The sequence below is a fragment of the Stegodyphus dumicola genome, chromosome X2, assembly GCF_044657685.1.
Source record: "Stegodyphus dumicola isolate Sdum_Otavi_A_Nest chromosome X2, ASM4465768v1".
Lineage (NCBI taxonomy): Eukaryota > Metazoa > Arthropoda > Arachnida > Araneae > Eresidae > Stegodyphus > Stegodyphus dumicola.
Genome location: NC_140781.1, coordinates 57,157,659 through 57,184,409, shown reverse-complemented (window position 1 = coordinate 57,184,409; position 26,751 = coordinate 57,157,659). Strand labels below are relative to the sequence as shown.

The following is a 26,751-nucleotide window of genomic DNA, read 5'->3' as shown; positions in this document are numbered from 1 at the left end:
GAATGATCGAAAAAGTGGAATGTTTAAATATTTGTAAAGAATGTCATTATTCAGAGTAATATTCTTGAGGTGCAATGTATCTTTCCAGGAAGATGTTTCTTTTTCTCTTCAAAGAAGCTATTTAGTTGCATTAGAAGCTATTGGGTGCATGTTCAATGCTTCAACCAACATTATGACATTTGGAAACACTAAAGACAGACTACAACAGGGATATGAAATCTATATGTGACAAATACTACTTTCTATATTATCTGTGGAAGTCTTGTCAAAAATTCTAGAGTATGAGATCTTTTTCAGCACTAAAAGCTTAATCTTTTGTTCCACAAACAAAGGTACATCATATTTGTTCAGCATCCTCACAGGCATCATATAAAACTGAAAAGACCGAGTTTCATTGCACAGTGGGTTAATGCAAACATTATCAGCCTGTACTATTATTGCAGGTAACATCTGAATATACTAATACTTTGGGGGTTCCCCGTTATATGCTGTAAAGTATAGCCTAGAAGTTTTCAAAAATTCATATTTTTGGCATTATTTTTTAACAAAGGAGCTCTAAGGATATCTGGACATTCTGACAAATAAATGGCATAGTTTCCCAAAAGAAAATTAATCCATGGAATGTAAAAGCTGGCATGTATGAATGTCCTCGTTCTTCATAAGTGGTTTATACATTTTAAGCAAATGCTATGTTGCCATGACTTTATTTTAATGAATACATGTCCTTTAGGCACACAAACCTTCAAACCTAAATATTGGCATATGGTGCTCTTAAAAAGAGACAGTTCCTCTCATGTGTGTCCCTTAACAAAAGTAAATATGAGAATCTAGGTTATCGCCTATACCGTTTAATTCAAGTTTCTTAAACAATCACAAATTACAATGTAAAGAACATCTAAAAATAAATATTTAGTCCAGTCTTAGCGAGTTTTACAAATTGGGAGAAAATATTTATTTCTAAATTTAATAAATTTATATCTTCTACTTTTAGCTAAGGGAATAGTTTAGAGAGAGAAGAAAATAAATAGCTAACACTTCCACACAAAAATACATAGCTAACACTTCCATTTCAACTTTAACTAACGATTCAGTTTTCAAATGTTATCAAATTTGCATATGTATTGTATATGTAGTATTCAGATAACAGTGAAAAATTCCATACAGATTAAGGAAATGATAAACATTTCTCTACAATAACAATCAGGTTCAACTACAGTTTAACTGCATAAAAACGTTACGAATTAAATATGCTGCCATTGGCAAAAAGTTGCCAAATGTGTAGCAAATTGAAGGAATCGGACATTTACATGAATAACTTGATATCTTGATTTATATGAATAACTTGGCAGTCTTTATATGAATAACTTGAAGAACAGGGGAAAAGCTGTAAAAAGTTGTTCTACTTTTGTATGTGTTTCAGATTGACAGGTCTTGAAGTACAGTGTTCAAGAGTCAAAAGAAAGACGTGTTCATAAATATGGTAGATTTCTTGAAATATGTAACATACTGCCATCTAACAGGAACACGAACCTGCAACATAATTTGATGAAATATTATTATCCAGAAGTATGAAATCATTATCTTTTTTTCTATACTAACCCATGACTAACGGAAGCAGATAAAAATCTCCACAAATCAAAAATCCAAAATATAGAGAAAAATTAATATATTTTTTTATTTTACAAATGCCAAACATTACAGCCATGGGCTCTCCAGTACTTTTTAACAATGCCCTCATAGTGAGAAAGTGCAATACAATTATTAAAATGTTAAAAAATCATAGGCTGACTGGAGTCACACAAAGTAGAGTTTTGGGAATTCACCACTCTAATTCTGTAGAGGAGGTCTCACAAACAGTTGTGTCCAGTCAGACGTCTAAATAGAGCTACTACTGTCTTTCTTAGAAAACAGGGAATGAAAGTTGTTTCTTCCCCCCAGAATCCTCCAATTCTTATCCATAGCACGTTGAATCATAACCTGCTTAAGAATTTTCTTAAGAGGTTAACAAACAATTTAGTCGTATGAAATGAAAGCGGTCGATTAATGCGTTGCATTATGAAAGTTCCTTTCTTAGCCAATGTATCAGTTTTTTCATTTCACAAAATTCCACAGTGGGCTCGAATCCGCTGGAACAAATTTCTGCATGCCATTGCCTTAAGCAGAGGATTACAGTCTAAGATTCATTGGGAACTATTTTGATTATTCAGAAGAGCTTGAAACACACTTTTGGAATCTGACACTATGACTTCCTTTACAAAAGAGTGGCTATGAATCGAGAGTTGTTGAATAGCCACAGCAATAACTTTGATTTCACCACCAAAGGCAGTAAGAGGGCCTATTGGTAAACAGAAACTAAAAAGCTTGCTATGGATACTTGCTCCAACACCGCACGTTCTTTCTAACAGAGCTGTCAGTCTAGATGTGCAACCACTCATTTTAAGGATAGCAAACCTCAATAGTTTCCATTCCAATAGATCTTAATTGTGAATTGCTCATTTCGTTTTTAACAACTCTTTGAATAAGATCAAGATTTATATTCAAATTAAAAAAGTCTAAAGAACAATGTTGAGGAGGTAAAATTAGATAAACTCGGCTCAATTCCACAGTATCAGGTTCTCTCTGAGCAGCTTGTAATTTGCCAATTTGAGTTTTCAGATTTCTAGAAATTTTCATTATAGTTCCTCCAAAAAGGGTTGTCAGGCAAACGCATCAGCTTCTGGTATAATAGGATTGCTTTTCTCTTAATACAATCATGAACAGGTTCCAAACCGGTTAAAAGCTGCATTGCAAGAATAGTAGATCTCACTGCCCCAGTAATTATGCATACCGCTTGGTTCTGGAAGACTTCGAAGATTGGACTACATTCTCCTGAGCCGTGACGAGGATCTTGCAACAATGACCAATAATTGGTTAAATATATTATTTGTAAGTAGTCGTAAATGTCTCTCTGTCACAGCCCCACCTTGAGCAGCCCAGATGGTTTTAGACAGAGTCGTCTTATGGCTTTATTTTTCAAATGTTTTGCATGTTTCCTTCAATTTAAGCATAGATCGAGGATGCAAACCAAATATTTTGTCGAATCAATATGTTGAACGGCTACACTCTTATATGTCAACTTTGGGGTAAAAGTCTATCGGTTTAGAGTGAAGAACTGGAACGTGCTCTTATTCTGATTTACTCTCCTACCAGTTTTTGGACAATAATATTCCAGCTCTTTCAGAGCACTATTAAGAGTTTCATTTAAACCATCCTGCTTCTTTTTAGAAGCACTACTCCAGATAACCAAATCTCTTGATGTATATTGCCAGGGCGTTTTCCTGTCTTTAGGAAATTAATAGCTTCTAGATCTAAAATGTCAAAACCTCTTGTCTAAATCCCAAAGTCCTATGGGAGTCCTTGATCAACTTCTTCATCAGATTCCGATCTCTCTTCAATTCACCACTCAAACGCTGATTAGACACATAAAAATTCATAAAAGCGTTAAAAATAGACTTGTCAAATTTTAAAGCCTTTCCTTTAAAAATTACTGGTGCCTTTGGGGAAAGGGGGGTCATCACGTTTCAATTTATTTACAAATTTAAAAACCTTAGCACCCTCTTTATAATACTCAATTATTTATAAAAATATTAAAGCTCTTGTGCTTTGCTAAATTGATTTTTTTACAGAGAACTGCAATACTCTTTCTCCAATTTCTGGCATCTTCCAGGTTGTTAGAATTTTCAGCCTTACTTATATTTTGATTTATACATTGATATATGATTTAACTTGTCAAGTAATTGAAGTTCTATGATATGAAAGATTTATAAAATAACTAAAAAATAATTTAAAAACTTTCACCTTTTTCAGCATTTATGCTTTTCTCTCTCTCTCTCCTTTTTTTTTTTTTTTTTTTTTGGGGGGGGGGGGTGGGAAGAATAAATTCAACTTTTGATTAAGGATAATTATGTGCCTTGATGGGAATGCATTAATTCAAAATATATAACAACAATATACAACACATTGTGAACATCAACATTTTGCCAAAAACAAAATACAGTATGAAGTCTGAGAACCAGACTTGTCAGGACTTCGGCAGTTCAAGATCTCAGAATTGTCTGGATTTTAGATCATGAGTTTAAATCCAGGAAAATAACATGTAGAAATTTTAAAATTATTAAACAGTTGTTTAAGAAATAATAAAGCATTTATGATTTCAAGGGAATCAAAATTTAACAAAAAAGCTCAGTATTTATTTGTTTTATTACACAATTTTTTCGATGTAACTGTTTAAGCTGCTTTGTTTTTTGGGTTAATACTTTCTTTTTAATTTTAAAGACATAATTTCTTGTTCAGTTACGAAGTTCCATTACTAAAGTCCCAAAACTGTTGTGTTGAGAATTCAATCTAAATTGTTAATAAAAACTTTTTAAATCTCAAAAATCCTTTTGTCACTTTCTTGACTATGGTAACAATATTTTCTGAATTTAAAACCATATGATATATTTCACTGTTCATTAGCTGATTTGGGCACTATCATCGCAATGGAAAACTTCTGTTATATCATCATTTATTATCACCTCACCACATTTGTTTTTTACGAATTCCATTAATTGGAAAATTTTGCTTTATCTTTACATTCAAAATCTACATCACAATAAGGCTACCATTTTCCCAAACTTTGAAATTGCACTTCCTTAAGCATGCTACTCTGCCAATTAAAGAAAACTTGCAAATCTTGGCACTTCACATATAATTTAGATCACATAGAAAAATGAAAGGTAAGAAAGAAGTGTACTCATAACTAAAATCAAGCATATTGTAATTTCTTAGGAAGGAAAAGTGAAATGCAAAGCAATTAAATATATGGCAACACCTTATGACCTTCAAGATGTTGAAAGTAAGTTAATACTTACTTTAATACTGGACTTCACTTACAAAGTTAAGACTCGCCACTTCATTGCCTCACGTATTTTCCTCAATTCTGTTGCTGCTTGATAAACATTGATCCAAGGTTCCTGGTTGCTTCTCAAAATTATAAGCCAAGCCCTCTCTCTGGACGCCATGCTCTTCAGACCCAAATGCCCATCTCCCACTCCAGCAGATGTTACTCCTATGACTGATGAGATTATCTTTTCATAAAGCAGAGACTTTGTCAGAGGGGGAAATGTCTTCATTTTTATTTTTCAGACACTCTAAAAAGACTATCAGGAATTTTCAGCTCATCAAGCCTCTTCACATAAATCAACTGAGACAGCTGGAAAGAGCTGTTAAAAATTAATAGTTGAATGCCAGCTTTTAACATGTATCCAAATACACGTCAGTGAACGTATTGTCGGAGTGATGTTCAGGAACCTCAGCTAGTCAGAAGAAAAATCACTTTTATTGCAAACCTGCTTATTATTATATTATCCTTACCAACACTTTGTTAAGAAAGTGCTGGTTTTCTGGAAGTCTGGATTTTGGACTTAGTATTCTAGTATGCACTTGTATTTTTCAGAATATAATATTTAAATGTTCAAAATGTACAAAAATTACTACCATATAGAGCTATATGATCTAAGTTCGGGGATTATAATTACTGTGTAGACACATACTGCTAATATATATAAACATATATAATACCTATACCTGTATATTATCAAAGTTACATTGAAGCTTTCAAATGGACCAATTATTTCAAATTAGCTGAAAGTAAATTAACAACCAAACTCCATTACCTCTACGTCACTATCCTCATTTCTCTCTCATAGAGAAAGAATATCCACCTGCCAGTTCAGTTGGCACCTGCAATTAGCAACAACGAAAAATGGAAGGCATTCTGAAACAAGCGATATAATATTTGTCCTCGCCCAAATTCATTTTTCCATATATATGCTGATTTCTGAATAGTAGGACAAAAATTCCTTACACATATGTACCACCTTGCTGGTATGGGAACAACTATTTTTGAGTGATCTATAGAGCTTGGCTTATTAAAGGTATGTCATATGAATGGACACACAGTAACACAGAAAGGGAATAGAAAGCATGTTCTGCTCACTGTTTGATTAGGTTAACAAATGTACTGTTACGTTGGGCACATGTGATTAACACTTCACTGAGCTGCTGTGGTCGAATCTGTCATATGCATTCGACAACACAGTCAGGTTTAGCCTCAAATATATTTAGGTCACTCATTTTTCTCATGCACTAATGTTATTGAATACAACTGATGTGGCATACTGCATAAAATATGACTTAGCAGATGCAATACTACACCGGGATTGTGTTGGCTATCAGTGACTAACATGTTTTTTCCACTATAATTATTGCTTTCTTTTTTAGTTTGGTTTATGTGATTGTGGCAAAGAGTCAAGGGCTATCTGCCTAAGGGGAGGGATGCCTTTGTAGAAGACTTTCTAAGGGAAACTGGCTCATATACGCGTTACACATGAGGAAAACGTCTATGTGGTGAGCCCATTTGTGAGATTTGATCCTTGGACTGTACCAGCAGTGTTTAGAGACTACCACTTGGCCACTGGTGAGCCCGCTTTTTTTTTTATAGGCAGGTCATAGAAACACTACAACAAAAATTTTTAAGTGTTGATTATTATAATACATAGCTACTTTAGTTTCTCCTTTTTTTTTTTTTTTTTTGCTATTACAGCCATTTGTTAGTGCAGTAGCATATGCGTTAATTCAAGCTTTCTTTGCATGATTTTACTTTAATGCTTAGCTTGTAAATTTATGAAAGAAAAGCAGTTTTTATAGAAGACAAATTTCTACACAGGAATTAAAGTTGAAAAGGGGACCAAATTTCTCCTTGTATTAACAAAACTGTCTGTTTTGTTCCCTGTTAAAGGCAACATAATCTCAACACAACTATACAATGAGCATGATAAAATTTTCTTCAAACTTTTACTCATATCAGATAAAATGCTCTTTTTACTTCTTCGTAAAATATGTGAAAAATCTAATGTAATTTAACAAGGAGCCAAATTTAGAATAAGAAATGCTTGTTTTAGCCATGATCTCATATTAACACATAGGACCATATTTGCTACCATATATTAAACACCGTGTTTTTATAGAAGGAATGCCAGGAAGTGTAATTTTTATGTCATAAATTTATAAACTGACCCTTCCTCATGTAAACTAAACTCAGTGGCCTAACAGCCCTAGTGGGCCAATGCCTGCAGTGCCCCGAAATCTGCTTTCTTGACCGTGGGCCCTGGGGTGCGTAAGCATATGCCCTGAACAAATGGTTAGCTTGTCGCAGGATCCTCAGTGTTTAGTCCCCAACCGAACTTGGTACTCATTTCATCGACCCAAAGAATGGAAATCAAGGGGTGAAAGGCTGAGTTGACTTTGCCCAGAGCGGGGATCGAACCCCGGACCTGTGGTGCTGCTGCACGATGCACTAGCCACTGTGCCACCGGGTCTCCGAACCTTCCACATGTATTATCAGCATATTTTAGGCATAGATGACAGCACCAGCTTAAAAAAAAAAAAATTAGAAGAAACATGAATGTTGTTTGCAACAATGCAAGCACTTTTTAGACGTAAATTTTTTGTTAATTTTGCAAACATTTTATTAATAAAACTGTTAATAACTACTATTATAAGTAACTACTACAAGTAAAAGAGTTAATGTATCATACAGTAAAAAATATTTTTAACAAAATTATCGTTTTTAATGCTAAAATGTGTTTTTAAAATCATGGTAGCAAATATACTATCATGGGCATTTGTGTACCTAGGCCTAAGCAGTTCTCTGAAGAAAATATTTTTTTACATTGAATTTAAAGTTTATGATCTTAAATCTTTTTAATTTTATAGATAATATATCCTAAAATACATTTTATAGATTTAAATTTTATTAGTTTAAATTTCGCTATTTTTTATTTTAAAAAAATATTTTACATTATATTTTTCCTGTGAAAAAATCTCTCGGAAAATTCATTTTGAGATTTAAGTTGAAAAATAAATTTAATCCTCTGTTAAATCTCAAGTTCTTTTTAATATATTTGTATTTTATTTATGGAATGAAATAACATTTCATAAAATTTTCAATAAAATCTTGAATTTTTTTCCCGGCCAAGCACTTCAGCTTCCTTTTTACACACAGTAAGAGGAACAAATGTGTTTGAAAAACCAGAAGATGCCACAGCATATATGAATGATTTGGAAAGTAATTTATCTGATACATCTGATGATGAATATATGTCTACACAATGGTCTGATATCTTCCATGAAAAAAGCTCAGATGATGAAGACCAAGATCATAATGAAGATGTAGAAAATGCCCAAAATGCATCAAATATTGAAGAAAGTGTCTATCTACATAAGCTGTAATTAGAAGATTAAGGAACAGCACAATCTGCAACATTAACTGAAATGCCTTAGATAATTTTAGCGTAGCTTATACCACCTGTTATACATTAAACGCGCATGCGTAAAAAAAAAAAAAAAAAAAAAAAAATTTAATTAATTTTTTTTGTTTGGAAATTTCTTGTGATGGGCATTAGAGAGTTACTGAAGCTTATATTGAACTAGTTTAACCGTACATATATATATGCACAGTATCACAAATCTTTATTTAACCCCTTAACACATGGTGGTCACACCCTGAAACCATTAATTTTTTAATTTCTGTCCGCTTCTTTCCGAAAATTTTTAGTAATGGTGTTTGTTGCTTTCAAACAGAAGTGTTTATTTTTATTCGGATATAGATAAGAGGCTCTAAAACCACAGAGTTATTTTATTACTAAACAATACATGCACCTTGCCCAGTGAAAATATCTTTCATTTCCAGAGATTTTTCTCTGAGCTCAACACATTTGCTTCCTATATTAGTACTGTGACTTTATAAATCATTTTTTATGGTTTAAGTATAACGTAAATATATTTTGCTACAATTAAAAATAGAAATCACGTAAAAGTTTTATTTAAATTTAAAATATTTTGGGAAAAAATACGAGTAAAATAAATATGAATGGAAAATGAAGGATCTATGCCAAAGCCAAAGAGATCAACCCTCCCTATAAACATAGAAACCACAAAATTCATGTGCCAGATGAAAAGAGATTTATGAATGCTCGACATATGTCCATAAAATGGAAATCCCAATTGTGTACATTTTGTAGCACAAGGGAGAAACCTCATAGAACAATACACATGTATGAAACATGCAACTATGCACATAACAAAGACAAAACATGCTTTGAAGAGTTTCAAAAAAAAAAAAAAAAAAAGTTTTTTAACCCTTACTTAGTGTTTTATCCATTTATTCGAACATGCTTATGTTTTCACTGCTATAGAAAAATTACATAAATGTTCATTTTTAAATTTTTCTGACGATTTACTTTGTAAAATAATGTAAAAAATTTACATAAAATACAACTCTTAAATACATTTTTTTTAACATTAGCAAATTTCATCATTTATTTGAAATGCACATGGAAAAAGGTTAGTCCTCCCTCTGCTACCCCAGTAAGTTTCAAAATCCTAGATGCAAGCTGGTTTCACAGTGCGACCACCACCCACAAGACCAATAGACAAACGCAGATTTTTTTTTTAAATTTATGTATTATTCGTCTCTAGGATCATAATATTTGATTTCTAGAATTTTTTAGTTAAAATATTATAAAAATAATATTACGTGCATCAAAAGGTCAAAAACAAAATTATCCCAATTTATTTCCACTCAATATGTTGCTGAGAATTAACCAGTACAGACAATAAGAAATTTAGAACCATTTCCATAAAACCTCAAAAGAAGTGAAATTCAATACCATTAAATTTTAAAACTCTCTATAAAATATGTAAAATTAACCAAAAGTCAGAAGAATTAAAGATATGTAAAACACTAAAACATTTAATGTCACTGAATTTCACTTTTTTGGGGGTCTTTGTGGAATTGGTTCTAAATTTCTTACTTATTCTCTCTCTCTCTCTATATATATATATATATAGATCTGATCTCAATGAAAAATTCTAATTTTTTTTAAACATGTCTAAAAAATATCTAGTTCAAGATGGATAACAGGTTTCTATACGTTATAATTGGGGGGGGGGAAATCTGGTATTTACGAAAACTATTTAAAACTAAATTTAAAAAATGAAAACAGAAATAATACATTTAGTTAGATTAATTAATGAATAATTCATTACAAATTACATAAAAAATAAGCAAGGAGATAAAAAAATATCAAATACAATATCAATCACATTTAATTAACAATACACAAATTTTGAGGGCTAATTTTAAGAATGCGATTTTCAGAAAACTTTGCATTTAGGGATAATTTGAGATATAGAATATAAATATGGGAAAAAATGGACATGTCGTTTTAGAAATTTATGCTGAACTCGCATGCTAAGAAAATGCTATATGTATAAATGTACTTCAAGAAATGAAAATGGAAGCTAAATTTGTTGGTTGGCCAAATAGAATGGGAGATATAAGACCGAAAACATTCCCCTTTTCTCCCTTCTCTACTTAACGTACATAAATACAAAATTTTAATCAACTATTAAAAGAAATATTTACACATAACAATCTATGTAATCATGCTTTACATAAAGACTTACACTTTCAGCAATTAAAAAACAATTGTAATTCAAAAATAAAAAATTGCAGATTTCATATTTCAAAATTATTATTTCTTGTATTACAAAAATACAGATCTTTTCTGTTACAGGACAAAACAATTTTCTCGGCATAATAATGCATCAAACAATTTTCTCTACAAAGGTTTCTGCACAAATTTGATTTTTCATACGAGAAAACATACTTTTATCATCAGTTCATTTCAATTGATGTAAAACTTTTCTTAAAATAAGAAATATACATTTTAGGTTAGTTATTTTACTAATCAAAGACAATATATCTTTTAGGTTAGTTATTTTACTAATCAAAGACAATATATCTTTTAGGTTAGTTATTTTAATAATCAAAGACAATATATCTTTTAGGATGGTTATTTTACTAATCAAAGACAGAAACAGTAAAACCACTTTACAAAACGTTTTGTTGATAATATTTACTTTGAAAACAAGAACATAAGTCTAAGAAATAAAAAAGACACATTTAATTGTAACTAATAGATATTTTAAGACATTTAATAAATGATAAGAAAAGGTACCTTTGGTAAATTTGGTAGTTCAAAGACATCTGTGTGATGTAAATAAAACCATGACTGATGATGATGAAAATAATAAAACGATACTAAATGATGCCCATAATCATTATCTAATCCACATTTACTCATAATAAGGGTCTTATATATAGCTGGCATAGAAGGATAAGTCCATGTCCATAAAATATCATTATTAGTATCCTTCTCTGAAATAAACAAAGAATATTTCATGTGAATAATATTAACCTAATGAGTTAATTAAAATCATTTTTAAAAACAGAATTAATGGCAATTAATAATTCAAATGAATGAATCCTAGCAAGAAATTCAGTTTATCTATGTTATATATTTTTGTAAGCTCTTTTCTTTGTGTGTGTGTGTGACAGGGGGGGATAATGCTGTTCATACTTACATTGAATCACATTGCAATATAAAAAACATATACACCACGTCTACAAAAGTTCTTGACTTCCCTTTATTTTCATAACCATTTGTAAAGAAAAAAAGTTTGACTTCCATATATATATATATACAGTCAAAAGTCGTTAATCCAGACTCGTCGGGACTTCGGCGATTCCCGATTATCGACTTTTCCGGATTATAGATCATCAGTTTAAATCTCGTAAGATGGCATGCAGAAATTCTAAAATTAAAAATATGAAACCGTAATTTATGAAATAAAGAACAATTACGATCTAAAGGGTATCAAAATTTACAAAAAAAAAAAAAAAAAAAAAGCTTAATATTTATTTGTTTATTTTATTAAACATTTCTTTCAATGCAAGTTGTTTAAGTTGCTTCGTTTTATGTGATAATACTTTCTCTTTAATTCTATAAACAGACATAATTTCTTGTTCAGTTACAAAGTTCCGCTGTTAATTGCTGTGCCGAGAATACCGACTAACTTGTCAATCGAAATTTTTTCGTTTTCACTAACCTTTCTGTCACATTCTTCACGTCTTTATAATAATTTTTTTGCAGCAATTCCACTTTTTGTTTGATGGACATCGAAACACACTTTCATTTTGTACGATCCTTTGGGAGCTCCAGAATCGGAAATTCTATTTGACATAATCGAAAGTTCAAGTTTACTTTTTGCTGTGCCGAGAATACCAACTAACTTGTCAATCGAAATTTTTCGTTTTCACTAACCTCTCTGTCACATTCTTCATGTCTTTATCCATTTTTGCAGCAATTCCACTTTTTGTTTGATGGACATCGAAGCACACTTTCGTTTTGTACGATCCTTTGGGAGCTCCAGAATCGGAAATTCTATTTGACATAATCGAAAGTTCAAGTTTACTTTTATAGTATTGCTCTTACAGTCTGCAAAAAATAATAAGCCGGATCCAATTCGAAGATTAAGGAACAACGCAATCATCAACATTAACTGAAATAGATAATTAGATAATTTTAGCTTATACCGGCCGTTATACATAAAACGCGCACGTGAAAATGCATTCTGCACTTGCGCACACGCATATGCGCAGTTGTAAAAGGTCTTACGTGCACGCGTAAACGGCTATGCGCATGTGTTGACGCAGCGCATGCGGAGAAAGTTTTTAGCTTTGAAGTCCGGATTATGGGTGTCCGAATTAACGACTTTTGACTGTATATATAAAACAGTCAATGCGAATGTCGCGATTTCTGATGTCGTTTTCGATTTGCATGCAGAGGTCAGTTAATAAATAAATAAGGCTACTTTATCTAAATATAGTATTAGAAAAGATAAATTCCCCCCCCCTTAAATGGCACTCAATAATATTCATTTGTGATTTACTAATACATTTATAATTTTGATATAGCGATTCCAAGTCTAAAAAAAATAACATTAATATTCTCATGAAGTTTTATTACTTTGGAATATTAATCTGGTAATCATATATAAAAATTCATTAAACAACAAATATTTTTCATTTTTATGTAATGCAAATAACATTACAAGTTGGTTATGTGCCAATACTACAGCCTGTCAGTGTTTTTTAGAACACACATTTTATAAGATTTTGTGGTTAAGAATCTCCATTTTGATAAAATTTATACTGATGAATATTTATGGTTATGTGCCAATACTACAGCCTGTCAGTGTTTTTTAGAACACAGATTTTATAAGATTCTGTGATTAAGAATCTCCATTTTGATAAAATTTATACTGATTAATATTTTTCATACTAATCTGCATAAAAATGCTCACTCTTAACATCAGAAAAGTTTTTCTAAATAATATTTTGAGTTACACACAAATGCAAACATTTTATGCTTCAATTTATGTATGGCCACTTAATATGATTAATGATTTTCATATCAAATATTTTGGTCAATTTTTTTCATATTGAAGTCAAACTTTTCGTGCTTTATTTTTTTATAACGAGCACAAAATTTTCCTAAACATAAGTATAGGAATTGGAGGAATGTGTAAAAATATGGATCTTGTATTTTACAAAAAATTATTATTTTTTTAAAGTTAAAAACATGAAAACTTAAATCTCTGCATAATTTAAAACATATTTATAGCTGGTGACCCAAGGTTGTGAAAATAAATGCCCAGTAAGTACTTCTGTGAACATGGTGTATACAGATTTTCCCCACTTTGTTCAGGTGAATTTTTTCATAACGGCATAAAGTAAAGCATAATTAAAGCATGTAAAGGGGTCATTTTACATAGGGTCGTAGAAGAGTCCTGTATAGTGTAACAAGTATTTATTAACAGGTTTAAGTTACACACAGACATTACATTTAACTTAAGAAAAATTACAGAAAATTAAGAAAAATTACAGAGCAAAAGTCCGTACAACCTATCAAGTGGGAGCCTTGGCTTTTACTGAAGTACTTCTCTGGCTACTCACCAGAGGGCAGCCTTGTTGTAACAGTTAGTCCAACAGTTTATGTTAAAGGATTGGTTACAAGCATTATTTTAAATGGGAAAAAGTTTCAAGCATTCTCATACCTTTCAAAAGATATAAAACATGCCTTCAAATCTAAAATATAAGAATTTATCACATAATAAAAGCATAAAACCATTTAAAAAAATGTACATATGATGTAATTTTAGCTTATACATCTGAAAGGAGAGTCATCATACTGGAAAAAATTAAAGTGGTGTTCATGGTGATTATGCTTACGGGGTCACAGATTCATAGTGGGATACATATGGCCTATAGAGTAGAAGACAGAGGACAAAAGTCATCTACAATTTCCTGTGTGAGGGGAGCTGCGGTTTTGACTACAATGAAAACTGAAGATCTTAAAGTTTAAAGATTATTTTGCTCACAATCATTAAAGGCTATGGAGTATGTACATGTTCTTTTAAAGTAAGGCTCAAGCATTCTAAAATTTATTTCATTTGAAAATGAAATTATTCAGAAATGGATGGGATTTGTTAGCAACTGTAGTAATGTATAAAATTACTCAAGAACATTTCCTGGGGTATAATGCTCCACACTTTTATCACATTATTGATAGATAAGATTGAATACTGCCAACAAAGAAACAATAATCAAATTCCCAGCATTACACTAGAAACCAATTTATTCATTTATTCTGAAAAGAGCTATCACATCAGACAAGAGCACTCAAGATATTTGATTAAGTTTATAGCTTCACAATTCAAGATAGCAATGACTCGAGTTTGCACTGAAAGGCAAGTCCAGGAGTGAAGTTTTTCAGATCAAGAAAGCTGCTGTCCCCCCCCAAAAAAAAATTGCATCGGCTTTATTCTTCTCAGGGCGGCTGTAGTTAACATGGAATGTCATAACTGTATAAAGATAACAACTGATAGACGTGGTGGTAAACCTTCATTTCATAAAACCAAAAAATGAAATCCCAAGACTATTCAAAATCTTAAGGAAACAAAATCTGAAAGCTTTCACATTTTATATTATGCCCAAAGAGGCATTTTTAAAACATTTTGTGTGTTACTTTTATTTATTACATATCATGTTCTTAGCACTTATACATAAAATTCAATTCATCAGCAACAACATAAAATACTTTAAAAAGAGCATATTTTTAGAATTTCCGATACAGTCTTGTGCTCTGGATATAAAAATGTCCCCCTCCCCCATACAGTGTTGCCATTGCTCGCTTTCAAATTGTTGAGTTTATTAATAAAAAATTTGTTTACGTTTTACAAATATGAAATATATATAACAGCCCTTCTGGGAAAATTGCCCCTTTGAGCTAAAAAAAAAAGTATAATGAACTTACTAATTTTCTCTTCCATGTTTAGTAAGATGGTTTTTCAAAAGGAAATTGCTTTATTTGCTTTTATGAATGGAGATATTACTTTATGAATGGAGATAAGAATTTTTGCTTCCTGATAACAAATGTGATTTTAATACTAGATGATTATTATGTGGCTGTGTTACCTTCTAATGAAATATAAATGGAATTAAAAAGCAACATAAAAATATGCATGTGTATTCTTTTCATAGAAAATTTGATATTCCACATCATCTCTTCTCCAAAACTAAGGTTATAAATTTATATCATATGTATTTTTTTAAAATTTACTTTTAAAATTTTTTTCACTGCTCAAAAATGCATAGAAAATTATCATATGGATAACTGGTTACAGCTAGTGGTTTTCTATTAGTAGCACTTTCAGATAAAGTCATCAAAATATTCTGCTAGATAGTTTAATAACTGTTGACGTACGTTTACTCAATGGCACTAACACTTGATGTTTGTAATGCCTGCAAATGAGTACAAAGTATTTTCAAAAAGTATTTTTATCACAATAATTTATTTTTAATAATACAACTTTTATAATTTTACTAAGTAACATTCATTAAATTCAAGATTACCAGTTTTCATACTCAAATGTATTACATTTTAAATATGAAATGTATATTCATTTTGCCACTATTGCCATTTAACGTCAAAAGTCTTTAATCTGGACTCGTCGAGACTTCGGCGATTCCCGATTATCGGTTTTTCCGGATTATAGATCATCAGTTTAAATCTGGTAAGATGGCATGCAGAAATTATAAAATTAAAAATATGAAACCGTAATTTATGAAATAAAGAGCAATTATGGATCTAAAGGGTATTAAAATTTACAAAAAAAAAGAGCTTAATATTTGTTTACTTTATTAAACATTTCTCTCAACGCGCGCATGCGTAAAGCATACATTACGCATAGTTGAAATTAGAAAATTGTAGCCAGAAAACTATTTGATGTGTATTTGTGATATTTATAATGACGAGGAATTTGATTTAAATCATATCAAAGACAGAGTACATCGAGATGAAATGCAACATTTAGTAAAAAATTTTTAAGCCAAATAAAATAAAAACATCTGCCCTGAAGATAAGGATTAGTGGTGACAGATCAACTTCCAGTTCATTGTGCGCCGCGACGTCCCCCCCCCCCCCCCCCGCAGAGCAGCAGCATGAAATTGATAAACAGATTTCAGAATGGTTAGAGAAACAAAGAATATGCCTTTATCCATTTTTTGCAGCAATTCCACTTTTTGTTTGATGGACATCGAAACATGCTTTCACTTTGTAGATCCTTTGGCAGCTCCAGAATCGGAAATTCTTTTTGACATAATCGAAAGTTCAAGCTTACTTTTATAAAATTGCTCTAACAGTCTACAAAAAATAATAAGCCGGATCCAATTCGATGATTAAGGAAAACGCGATCTGCAACATTAACTGAAACAGATAATTAGATAATTTTAGCTTAGTTTATACCGTCTGTTATACATTAAACGCGCATGCGTAAAGGTATTATGCACATATGTAAATGCATTATGTGTTTACGCATGCGCAGAAAGTTTGTAGCTTTGAGGTCCGGATTATAGATCATTCCGGATTAAAGACTTTTGACTGTATACTGAATTTTGTACATAATTTTATTGAAATTGTAGTATTTTTTTGCATAATGTAACATGAAAATCTAGTGAAGAGAAGTTTTGCTGGAAAAGGAATAATACAGGGGAAAGTCTATTTAACATTGAATAAATGGCTATCTCGCTAAATTGACATTATCTTGCCGAGATATCGGCAAGACGGTGATGGTTTTTTACGACTAATTTTATCGCCAAACTTGACCACCATTTGGCTACATTTGGTTTTGGTCCCTGTATAACTGTAACAGGTATCGTAATTGGACAATTATAGTTAATTCCTATATTAGCTGTAACCGTATGTGGCTCTCATATGCCTTCCAGTAATTTTGAGAAGCAGAAGGTACTAGAGATTTCTCGGAGGGTCAGGGGAAAACTATATAAGACATGAGACAGCAACAGTTTCTCAGTTGTTAGTTATGAGTTCAGTATGGTTCAGAGGATTGAGATATCTCTGTTTTATCTTTGCTCTTCATATGAGCTCTGCACCGAGTTGTGTTTAAAGTCCTTAGTAGTTTAAAGTGTAACTACTGATTGTACTCTGTGACGCTGAGAAAAGCTGTACAAATATTTTTGTAGAATATTTCAGAACTGTTAAGTGTTTCTTTTAGTAAACGAAATTTCATCAAGCTCTCGAATGTTTCAGCGTGCATTCAATTTATTACGAATCCGTACACATGCAACAATAGATTTCAAACACATACATGTTCAAAACTTATTAAGTGCTCTTAATATACTTGTCAATATTAAACTGATTAATTTACCCTCATTGTGAAATGAAAATATTTTGAGTAAATATGCAAGTTTGTCACATTGTGGAAAGCTTGTAACAATGTACAGCCACTAAATTTTGATTGCTTGCAGTCCTGCACTCAAACACATGCATTTCAAAGCCTAAACTTTGAATTCTGAATTTGCTTTTTATTTAGTTTATGTTTTGTGAAAATTTAATGAATTTTTCATATTTTCTGATTTGCAGAGATGGCATTTTATTATTGCACAATTTCAAATTTATTATGCCTTACAAACTATAACATTTCTCTTTCAAGCAAAGTATGTTCCAAACATAAATTTTTTACGATTTTTAGAAAAAAGCTCACAAAAGGTGAAAAAACTGCTAATTATAACACTAATGTTCACAGCAGAACTATATAAATAAACAATACTAAAGCTTTAACATCTGTACCTCTAACAAACTTTATTTCCCTTCCATCTTTTAAAAACAGAATATTTTATGAATTTTTTTAATAAAATCACTTTAGATGTCTTTTAACAAATTCTTTGCAGAATTCTTCAACAGAATGCCAAGGTTGCTTCATAGTTAAGAGTAGCATGTGCATGTCAAATTCTTGAAACTGAAAGATTAAAATATTAGAAAAATTCACTAGGTTCAGCATATTTGTGTCAGAAGATCTAGCAACATTATGCTCTGTTAATACATGCAAGTGTAAGACATCTCCACTGAGAATTTCGTAATTTTTAGTGATGTCTATAATGAAATATTGTGTGCATTATCACACAAAAAAATGTACAGCTGTTTGGTTTATTCTATTGTTAAAGACAGTGATGCATTTCTCTCGTTCAATGTATTCCTTGCGAGCTGGTGAAAGACCTCTTTCACAAACATTATTTTTTGTCCAACGAGTTTGATAATTTTATTTCTAACAGAAAATCATCAAAACTTAAGTGTGCAAAAGTGTTACAAACTAGGTACAGTACAAAGTTTGAGATCCAAACTGGTCGGGACTTCGGCGATTCCGGATTTAGAATTTTTCTGGATATTAAATCATATTTAAATTTAGTAAGATAGCATGCAGAAATTACAAAATTAAAAATATGAAATTGTGATTTATGAACTAATGAATCATTTATGATCTAAAAGGTATCACAATTTACAAAAAATGCTTAGTATTTATTTGTTTACTCTACAAAACATTTCTTTCTATTAAGCTGTTTAAGTAGCTTTGCTTTTTATGCTCTTTAATTCTATAGACAGATATAATTTCTTGTTCAGTTACAAAGTTCCACTGTTCAAGTCCTGTAATTGATATGTCGAGAATACCGACTAACTTGTAAATCGAAATTTTTTCGTGTTTAATAACCTCTCTGTCACCTTTTTCACTATCAGTAGTGGTATTTTCTGGATCTAGAACCATACAATAGATTTCGCTGTCCATTACCTGAATGATGATTAGGGCATTGTCATCGCAATGAAAAACTTCTGTTATATCATCTTCATTTATTATTGCTTTTCCACATTTCTTTACAAAATCCATTAATTGGAAAATTTAAAAAGCAATTTTATAAAAGTAAGCTTGAACTTTCAATTATGTCAAATAGAATTTCCGATGTTGGAGCTCACAAAGGATCTACAAAACGAAAGTATGTTTCGATGTCCATCAAACAAAAAGTGGAATTGCTGCAAAAAATGGATAAAGGCATATCCTTTGTTTATCTAACCGTTCCGAAATCTGTGTATCAATTTCACGCTGCTCTGCGCGGGGGGGGGGGGGGAATGTCCTGGCACGCCATGAACTGGAAGTTGATCTGTCAGCACTATCGTTATCTTCAGGGCAGATAATTTTATTTTATTCGGCTTATAATTCCTTACTAAATGTAGTATTTCATCTCGATGTACTCCGTCTTTGATATGATTTAAATCAAATTCCTCGTCATTATAAATATCACGAATACAAATCAAATAGTTTTCTGGTTGCAATTTTCTAATTTCGGCTATGCGTAATGTATGCTTTACGCATGCGCGCGTTGAAAGAAATGTTTAATGAAGTAAACAAATAAATATTAAGCTTTTTTTTTTGTAAATTTTGATACCCTTTAGATCATAATTGCTCATTATTTTATAAATTATGGTTTCATGTTTTTAATTTTATAATTTCTGCATGCCATCTTACCAGATTTAAACTGATGATTTATAATCCGGAAAAATCGATAATCCGGAATCGCCAAAGTCCCGACGAGTCCGGATTAAAGACTTTTGACTGTACTTATTACTTTTACTTTTTGGCCACTAATAATTGTTGTTAGTTTGGTTTCATGAGAGTGGCAGCAGGACAATTCATAGAATTAGGAAAATATGTTTCTGTAGTTAGTTACGCTTATTGAAGATTAATTGTATGTTATATACCTGAGTGACGTTTTATTAAATAAATGAATACTTTAGAATATAGTAGTCTCTTTAGAGTCCTTGATACGCTGTTAGCATAATAGTTTGACGCGTAAGTGAACAGTAGGTGTATTTGGTACTTTTCTTGTATGTTCCAAATATCAAAATGTTTTACATGGAATACGTATTTCATCATCTACATAATACTATAATATGCACTTTAAAAAAAAAAAAAAAAAAACTCGGGGAAGACGCATAATGGCTGCTCATTTTAAACTCATAATTTTATTTTTATATAATTGAAGAATAATCACTTTGTGTTTATTTATCTTAACTCAAAAAAGAAATTGCCTTGAAATCCTGTAATCCTTTTTAAAATTAATAAATATATAGACATATATGCTAATAAGATAACTTTTCCTTCATTTGTAACCATATATTTGTGTAACGTTGTATACAGAAACATTTGCCGATTCGATAAAAGTGCCATGTGCGGTTAAGGTGTTGTGACCATATGAACATCATCATGACAGCTTACTAGGAATTTGAAAATAGAATGATATTATTAATCGGTATATCAATGTATTTTACGTGTTGTTACATTTTAGATTACCTTGCAATATGCAAATTTCAGGAATTTATCTATTTATATCAATTAGTGTTTCAATTGTTTCAAAAAATGAAGCAATGTTGGCATGCAGAGTAAAATAATCAAGATTGAGAAAATGAAGTTAATGTTTAAATATGAAATGGATAGTTGTTATTATATTATATTATCAAAGAACTATTTACTGCATAAAATTGCTAAGAGAGGTATTGAATGCTCTGTGAAAATATATTAATTAGAAAATTTGAATTTTATAATGAATGTATCTGAAAATTTGTTTTGAGTCAAAAGTGTGAAGCTTGATGTTTAAATGTAAATATAAAATTATGGATGTTAAAATATGTGTAATTAGGCACATAGGTCAGGTTAAGCTTTTTAAACAAAGTAAAGCATGTAAGGGCTATCTGCCCAAGAGGACAGATGCCTTCTTGGAGGAATTTCGAAGGAAAACGTACATTTGAATGTGTATTAAAAATAATGCATATAATTTTCATTAAACTTATGTTTATACATATTTCTTATGTAAAAAATTTAATATATGCTAAATTATTGCAAATTTCTTTGTTTGAAAAATATAGTGAATGCACAGAAATTAAAGATTTTCACATGCCGAAAATGAAAAATATTAAATATATATGGGTATTTATATATTACTCTTGTAAAATGCATAGATTTGCCTTTAACGAAATATGTAAATGTTTCTTCAATTATTTATAAATGTATTTGGAAATGAAGAATTTATTCATTCGTAAATACCTGTGAATGTTACTACAGTCAAAAGTCGTTAATCCGGACTTCGGCGATTCCGGATTATCGATTTTTCCGGATTATAGATCATCAGTTTAAATCTCGTAAGATGGCATGCAGAAATTCTAAAATTAAAAATATGAAACCGTAATTTATGAAATAAAGAACAATTATGGATCTAAAGGGTATCAAAATTTACAAAAAAAAAAAGCTTAATATTTATTTGTTTACTTTATTAAACATTTCTTTCAATGTAAGTTGTTTAAGTTGCTTCATTTTATGTGATAATACTTTCTCTTTAATTCTATAAACAGACATAATTTCTTGTTCAGTTACAAAGTTCCGCTGTTCAAGTCCCGTTAATTGCTGTGCCGAGAATACCGACTAACTTGTCAATCGAAATTTTTTCGTTTTCACTAACCTCTCTGTCACATTCTTCATGTCTTTATCCATTTTTTGCAGCAATTCCACTTTTTGTTTTTTGGACATCGAAACATACTTTTTTTTGTAGATCCTTTGGAAGTTCCAGCATCGGAAATTGTATTTGACATAATTGAAAGTTCAAGTTTACTTTTATAAAATTGCTCTTACAGTCTGCAAAAAATAATAAGCGGGATCCAATTTGAAGATTAAGGAACAACGCAATCATTAACATTAACTGAAATAGATAATTAGATAATTTTAGCTTTACGTCCGTCCGTAATACATTAAACGCGCAGGCGAAAACGTATTCTGCACTTGCGCACACGCATATGCGCAGTAGTCAAGGTCTTACGCGCACGCGTAAAACGCCTGTGCGCATGTGCCAACGCGGCGCATGCGCAGAAAGTTTTTAGCTTTGAGGTCCGGATTATAGATCATTCCGGATTATGGGTGTCCGAATTAAAGACTTTTGACTGTATGACGAAATTTAGTTATTAAATGTATCTAAATTTGTAATGATTATAAATTTTATCGGTACTTTTCCGTTTTGCCGGCGCAAGCGATAAAGTCGCCAATAATGGTACAACTGATGCCAAACGGAATATCTTCGCTGGTAATTTAAGACCATTCGCAGTAATTAAGTCAATTAGGATGCAATCAAACCGCTCACCCGATGGCGAAAATATAGAAAAGGCAAAGTCAAGGGTTAAATTCATGAATTCTAATGAAAATGCATTAGCGAAATAAAGCACTGCAGTTTTATATAATTTCAGAATAAGCTATTCGAACGAATGGAAATAATTCTTACAGTTAAATTTGTATTCCAAATTAAGATTTAACTTGAAATTAATGTAGATAATTTACTGAGAGAATTAGATTTTTGTAGAGTAGTTTACCTGAGATACGACGAGCCGGCGAACCAGGATGTTGAACCATGAAATCATAGTAAATTCTTAAATATATGTCTTTTTACAAATTTGTCTTTATTTATTGGCTTTTTAAACCATATTAAAAACCATATTATAATTTTAAACCATATTAAAATGTTTATGCCTTCAGAATAAAAAGTTCTTAGAACTAACATTTGTTAACATTTTTTGTGTATACTGTTTGTCGTCGCCAACAAAGTCTGCTTGACGAGATTTGCACCGGCGAAACGGAAAAGTATAATAACTTTAACATTTAATTGTAAATATAAACTGAAATTCTGTTGACAAAGATATTTATAAAACTATTTAAACAAGAATTGTTCGTACTGGAAAACAGTTTATTAAAAGGTGTTGTAAAGCACAGTCTATGAGATGTGTACTTGAGAGGAAGTAGTATTTTCAGAATGGCTGTTGTTGAAATTAAGGGTAAAAAAAAAGAAAAATCGAAAAATGTTAAAAAAATTATTATCTTGCATTTTATTATAACTCAGTTACAAGTTTTAAATAATATTTAAAAAAAAGTACCTTTTTTTAATCCCTTTTAGAAATACTCACAGAAAATTAAGTACATGGAAATCAGCTGCAATATTTAACATATTTCACTATGAAAATAAAAGGTGCTCTAATTTGAAGTGAACCGAACAGAGCATTAATTATAAAGTGACTCTGATTTTTGATTTAAAAGATACCTCAGAAGCTAAAAATAATCTAATGTTTGAGAAAGTATTTCAGAAAAAAGCTCTGTAAATAGAAAAGAAATAATGCGTGATTTTAATATTATTAATGCAGTAAACTTTGAAACCAAATAAAATTGAATTACCTTAAAATTTCTTTCTAATGTAATAAACGAAAACTTGTGAAAATACTTCATTCAAATTAAAACTGTTCTGAGAAAAGTATAGCATTTACTACAGTTCAGAATGAAATGTTGTTTAAAAATATATTCTTTCACACACTTAGGACTCTGAAATAGTGTAGAAAAAGTAAATATATACACTTTTATGTATATTTACGACTTAATTGCAAAATGTTTACCTCCGATCATATAAAAATTTATTGATCTATTGAATTGTTAGTTCAGAGCTGAATGCAGAATATTGAGATATCTATGAGAACTCCACCTTTTAGATACACTTTGCATCTGTTGTGTTTAATGTTCTTAGTAGTTTGAAGTGTAACTCTCCTGTGATATTAAGGAGAGCTGTATGAGTATCTTTGTGGAAAGTTTCAGAGCTTTCAGAGTTTCAAACGCATTTGTTTTGATAATATACATTTTATCAAGTTATTACTGGTTCTGTGTGCATTCAACCCATTACGAACTGGTACGCATGCAACATTATGTTGTCATTTTCTACTTGGTGTAATAAATCAGTTTCACATTTCATCAACATAAATGTAAATTTGACAGCTCAAGTGTGTACTGCATAATCGATTTTCCCCATATTTTAATTTTGGCAATGACCTTTCCACAAACATTAGCAAATATTTATAAGCCAAAGGAAGTGTTGCTATAAAATCATATATACATATGATACATAATGTGATATATATATGGACAATTTATGCAGCTCTTACATATAGTTTTTTTGATTCTCTTCCTTAACAGTTTCTTCAGTTGATTCATCAATTCTTTCTTTTGATATACAGTACAAAGTCCAAAATCTGGACGTCCAATATCCAGAATGATTTGAAATCCGGACCTCGACCTCAAAGCCACAAACAACTTTTTTTTTTTTTTTTTTAACGCATGCACAATTTATTTTTTCCCTCCCATAATAAAACATGGGGAGAGTTCCGATTCTTCGGCACTAAATAAAATATCTCGTTATTGAAGAACCAATCATTTTAGCATAAACTTGCGAGATCAATAATTTGCCTCCGTAGCTGCATATCTGCTTGGCATACATCAAACCGAAACATTCTACATTCGAACATCATTGATTTTACATTACTAATATTTTATATTCTTGACGCCGACCTAGCGAATCATTATTTCTTATATTTTGCTTTTATCACCGCATGTTTTTCAACACGACAACATGAGAAATGATTCATGCAGCAATGCCTAAACAATTTTTTTATATTAGTAATTGAATAACAAAGACTATGGCAACCTTCTATGCTGACATTACGGTTGGGGATAATTACAGATTTATGTTAAATGCACTAAGAAATGTTGATGATTAAAAATATTAAAAAAATGCTAAAAATAGATTACATCGTGTTCCGGATGGATCTATGGAGCCAAGAACTGCCTATAATTGCTAATTTTTCATCTTGACTGAGCCTCGCTCAGCTACTACACACAAATGCTCTGTCATACTTCATTAGAAAATCGGCAAACTGCTACACCGGGATAGCGCTACCACACGGGTGCCTGTTTTCTGCAGATGCGTTCACCTTAGTCATCTGGCCGCCCACTCATCAGAATTTAGGCAAGACAAAATTTTTGGAATTTAGAGAAGCATTGAGCAGTCAGATTGAGGGATGACAAAATTTTTATAATTTAGGGAAAGCACTGGGATCTAAAGTTTAGGGGCGTCAAAAATTTAGAACTTAGAGAGGTGCTTTGTAACAGAATTTAGGACCCATAGAGACTGCATCAGGCGGTATCTAGCGCCGACACTCGATAAGCCTTAAGTATATGTGTAAGTTTATTTATTCAGGACTTGGATTAGCCTTAAGCATGTTCAAGAAACAGACATAGGTATAATAAATTACTAAGCTAATACAATTCAGGCTTAATTGTCTCAGTACGCAATAGAAGCAAACAAAATTTAGTGGAACAACTTGTCTTTCATTGCCAATCTCATGATACATAGCAGACGCTATTTAAGCTAGGCTAAAATTACTTTAGTGATTCTAAGGAATTATAGCAAATTGCGCTGTTCCTTAATCTTCTAATTTGATTCAGCATATTATTTTTTGCAGACTGTTATTATTAAGCAATTTTATGAACACTAAAGCTTAAACTTTCGATTATGCCGAAAAGAGTTTCAGTTGTGTTGTAACAGGATCTACAAAGCAAAGCATGTTTCAATGTCCATTAAACAAAAAGTGGAATTGCTGCAAAAAATGGATAAAGGCATATATCTCTCAAAATTATGTGAGGATTATGGCATTGGCAAGTCAACTGTATACGATATAAGAAAAACTAAAACTTTTTTGAATTTTTGGTGGATTTTGACACCCTGCTTGCTCACAATGAATAAAAGAAAAATTATTCGTTACTCTAAAAGTGACGATCATGTATGAGTGATGATTGAATGGGTCAGACAGCGTCACAGCAAGGGCATACATACCATTGACGGATCCAGTGCTTATGGCTCAAGCCAAAATATTTCATGAAGAAATAAACTTAAAAACTGAGTCCACATATTCAACAGGTTGGTTAACCAAATTTAAAAATCACCATAGTATAACTCAATTAAAAGTTTCAGGTGAAAAAGCTTCAGCTCGTACTGAAGCTGCTGAACAATTTGCAGACAAATTCATTAAACTCATTACTAGTGAAAAATTATCTCCAGAATAAATTTATAATGCTGATGAAACTGGTCTTTTCTGGCAATATGTACTGCGAAATACCTTGGCAACCTCTACAGAAAAGGCTCCAACTGGTGTCAGAGATTCCAAAGTGAGACTAACAATTTTAGTAGGAACGCACAAGTGCAAACTTTTTGTAATCGAAAAAAATACACGACCTTCAGCATTTAAAGGAGCAACGATTTTCCACATTATATATCGTGCAAGTAAAAGACATTGAATGACACAAGTGTTAGTAAATAATTGGTTTGAAAATCATTTTATACCCGAAGCTCGGCAACATTTGAATTCCATTGGTTTACCTGATGACGGAAAAATTGTCCCGATTCTAGACGACTGTTCGGCTCATATTTCACTTAGTTTTAGTGAAAGATAATGTATCTCTATTATTCTTTCCTCCAAATTGTATGTCCATCATTCAGCCCAT

At 31.3% G+C, this 26,751-nt stretch overlaps 1 protein-coding gene across 2 annotated transcripts in view; it reads right to left on the bottom strand.

The window, feature by feature from the left end:
* LOC118195781 (DENN domain-containing protein 10-like) overlaps window positions 1-26,751 on the bottom strand; it is a 90,329-nt gene that overhangs the window by 41,480 nt on the left and 22,098 nt on the right. For both annotated transcript variants that reach the window (XM_035367109.2, XM_035367108.2), the window contains exon 2: window positions 11,106-11,305. In XM_035367109.2, coding sequence (XP_035223000.1) covers window positions 11,106-11,305 — 200 coding nt within the window. The remainder of the gene's footprint in view (window positions 1-11,105; window positions 11,306-26,751) is intronic.